Genomic DNA, 2,977 nt, shown 5'->3' on the forward strand with positions numbered 1-2,977 from the left:
TCCCTCCCATTCCGCCTCTTCCCAGAGGGCGACGTTGTGGGCTTAGAAAGGTGGAGGGACAGGTCCTTCTCGTTCTTCCCTGGGAAGGTCTCTGCTCAAAACCTCGGAGCCCGAGCGGAGCGAGGTGGGGCAGTCTCTGTCCCGAGTGATGCTGTGACTCTTGGAAGGCGTCCTCCCCTCTGTCCATCCCCACCTTCCTAATTTTAAGTGAAAACAACATAGGCATAGATGTTTTTTCAGGATCGATGAGATAATTTGCATGAAATGGCCCGTTCTTTGAAGAGCGAAGGGTGCTGACGGAAATTCTCCTGGTTGTACTTTTGGGTATTTGAATGCTTTTCCTGTCTCCCTGGTTCTTCATTTGAAAACTGGGAAGGGTCTGTGGCTCCAGCCTCCTCACGAGCTAGCGAGTCCGCCTGCCACGGTTCCATGGGTGCCGGCAGAAGACACGAGACTCCCGGTCAGACAGAAAGGACGTTGTTGCTCACAGCATGACAGCCACGCAGACCCTGTTCGCGTCAGTTACCCTTGCCCGCCAGATCCCGTGGAGGTGACCTGTGGCAGCCCAGGTGTGCGTTGCACACACAGCAGATCTGCATTACAGCCGAGGAACCCCCAGCTAAGGGAAACCGGAATCTTAATAGTGGGCCACGAGCAGACCTGTACAAAATTTTCCCCAAAGGAAGACATTATATTTATTAAGTCGAACAGTAAATAAACCTGCCCCTTGCTCTGGAACAAGACACTATCTCTGTCTTCTAAGGCTGTTTGCTCTGCCAACATCTTCTGAAAGATGGAACCGAGGCCATCGGTGTCTCTGTGCACGAGACTCATGGAACACAGTCGGCTATGTCACCTGGTGACCCCTTCAGAGGTCCCAGCTCTCCCTCTCCTCCAAGTGCCCCATCCGACGTGTTGCTGGCTTCTGTTGGAAACGTCCACGTGAGCTGGTGTCTCCTTTCTTTGTTAGCTTCCTGGGCCCACGGAGACGAAGTGCCACAACGAGGTAGCTTAAAACAGCAGAGGTCACCATTCCGGAGGCCAGAAGTCCGAAACCAGGGTGTGGACAGGGCCCTGCTCCCTCTGAAATCTGCAGGGGACCCATCCGTGACTCGCCCTGGCTCCTGGTGGTTTGCCGGCGATCTTTGGCGTTCCTTGGCCTGTAGATGCGTCACCCGCGTCTCTGCCGTCATCGTCACCCGGCCTCTCCCTGTGTCTCTTCATGTCACATTCTTTCTCTGTGTGTCTGTCTCTGTGTCCACGTTCCCCCTTTGTGTGAGGACCCGTCGCATCAGGGCCTACGCTGGAACTTCATCACCTCGGTAAACACGCTATTTCTAAATCAGGTGACAGTCTGCGGGTCTAGTGGTGAGAACTTCAACACATCTTTTTGGGGGATGCCATTCAACACATGACACCATGCTCCCCGAACTCAGGATGGACAGACATGGGCCAGCATCAGAGAGGGCGGGGCTGAACTTCCGGAGAACGCGCCCCTGGTCGGTGCCCTTTCTCTAGATGAAGACGACTTCCTTTGGGCTGGAGCAGCCGAATCTTAAGCTCCTCTTTGTCGAAGTTTGCCGTGCTGTGGCTTCTTGCTCTGCCCTGCGGCTTCTGCTTTTCAGATGCAGACGCGGTGGCTGCCCAGATCCTGTCGCTGCTGCCGCTGAAGTTCTTCCCAGTCATCGTCATCGGGGTCATCGCCCTGATCTTAGCTCTGGCCATCGGTCTGGGCGGTGAGTACGATTCATTATTTAGTAGGCTCTCCACGGCCTCTCCAGGCACTTAAACTTTCATGAGCCCCCAGCCTTAACTGTACCGGAGGTGAGCATCTCCTGAGTCGGCCGACTTTGAATTTCATTTACCTGCGTGAATGGAAAGCCAACTTGGGGCCCAGAAGGGGCCGTTGGCCAGGCTCGGGGCTTTGTCACCACAGAAGCTGCCCAGTTAGAAGTCTCCAAAGGCAGCGGGTGAAATAGAATCCCGAGGGCAGGAGCGGGGAGCGGGGCTGGGTGGACGAGACAAGGAGGCCACTCATGCCAGGCCAGGCACGTCTGCTCTTTTTCAAAGACGGTGCCTGTGGCTTCTGAGAAAGCGCGTCGTGTGGACGGTCTCTGAGTCTCTGATAGGGAACAGTTTCCCATTTCTCTTTCAAATGACCGATCGCAGGCCCGTTTAAGTCCCCACCCGCTCGGCCGTGTGGCCCACGGCGCCTTCGCTTGTTGCCCAGAGTCAGAGACAGCAGGGGGGAGACAGATTGGGGTGAGAGCCCTCAGCCAGGCCACCTCGCTCGGCCGGCTCTGCTGGTCCGCCACAGTCCTGCTCTCTCTCTTGACCTTGAGCCCTCCGGCGTCTAAATTCATCTTGGTCGTGGCTCAAGGCCATGTAGCGGGGCCAAGTGGGGTGCGGCAGCCCCACCCCCTGGAATTTGGAACAGAAACTGGGCTGGGAGACAGAGGCGCGTTTCAACGCAGGCTCGGCTGCTGACGGCCGGCCGGGCCCCGTGGCAGGGGGCCAGCGGCGGGCGCTGCCCGGGTCGGGGCCTCTGCTAACGCTCGCCCCCTCCGGCCCTCAGTCCACTTCGACTGCTCGGGGAAGTACCGGTGCCGGTCGTCTTTCAAGTGCATCGACCTGACGGCCCGGTGCGACGGGGTCTTCCACTGCAAGGACGGGGAGGACGAGTTCCGATGTGGTACGACGCGGAGCAGCCAGCCCGGCCGCCCGGCCCTTCCCGCCCGCGGGTGTGGCTGGCGAGTCAGGGCCTCGCCCCAGGAGCCCCAGGAGCCCCCGGGCCGGCCTGAGGGAGGGGCGCCCCGCGGAGCTTGTACTTGCTTGGGGAGGCCCCGTGAGCGAGAAGAAGAGCCCCCCGAGTGAGCTTGGGACCCAGACAGTGGCGGGGCCCTGGGGTGGGGGCCCCACAGGCCAGGAGCAGCTCGGATCCGGCCGGGAGGGGTCTGCGCCGGCTGCAGAGGAGTGT

At 59.3% G+C, this 2,977-nt stretch overlaps 1 protein-coding gene across 1 annotated transcript in view; it reads left to right on the plus strand.

Moving 5' to 3' along the window:
• The window catches only part of TMPRSS3 (transmembrane serine protease 3), a 19,322-nt gene that overhangs the window by 2,838 nt on the left and 13,507 nt on the right, over positions 1-2,977 (plus strand). Inside the window, exons 2-3 of the mRNA XM_006916763.2 lie at positions 1,626-1,736; positions 2,576-2,692. Of these exons, the coding sequence (XP_006916825.1) occupies positions 1,626-1,736; positions 2,576-2,692 (228 nt within the window). The remainder of the gene's footprint in view (positions 1-1,625; positions 1,737-2,575; positions 2,693-2,977) is intronic.

The sequence above is a fragment of the Pteropus alecto genome, unplaced genomic scaffold (genome assembly GCF_000325575.1).
Source record: "Pteropus alecto unplaced genomic scaffold, ASM32557v1 scaffold97, whole genome shotgun sequence".
NCBI classification, from domain to species: domain Eukaryota; kingdom Metazoa; phylum Chordata; class Mammalia; order Chiroptera; family Pteropodidae; genus Pteropus; species Pteropus alecto.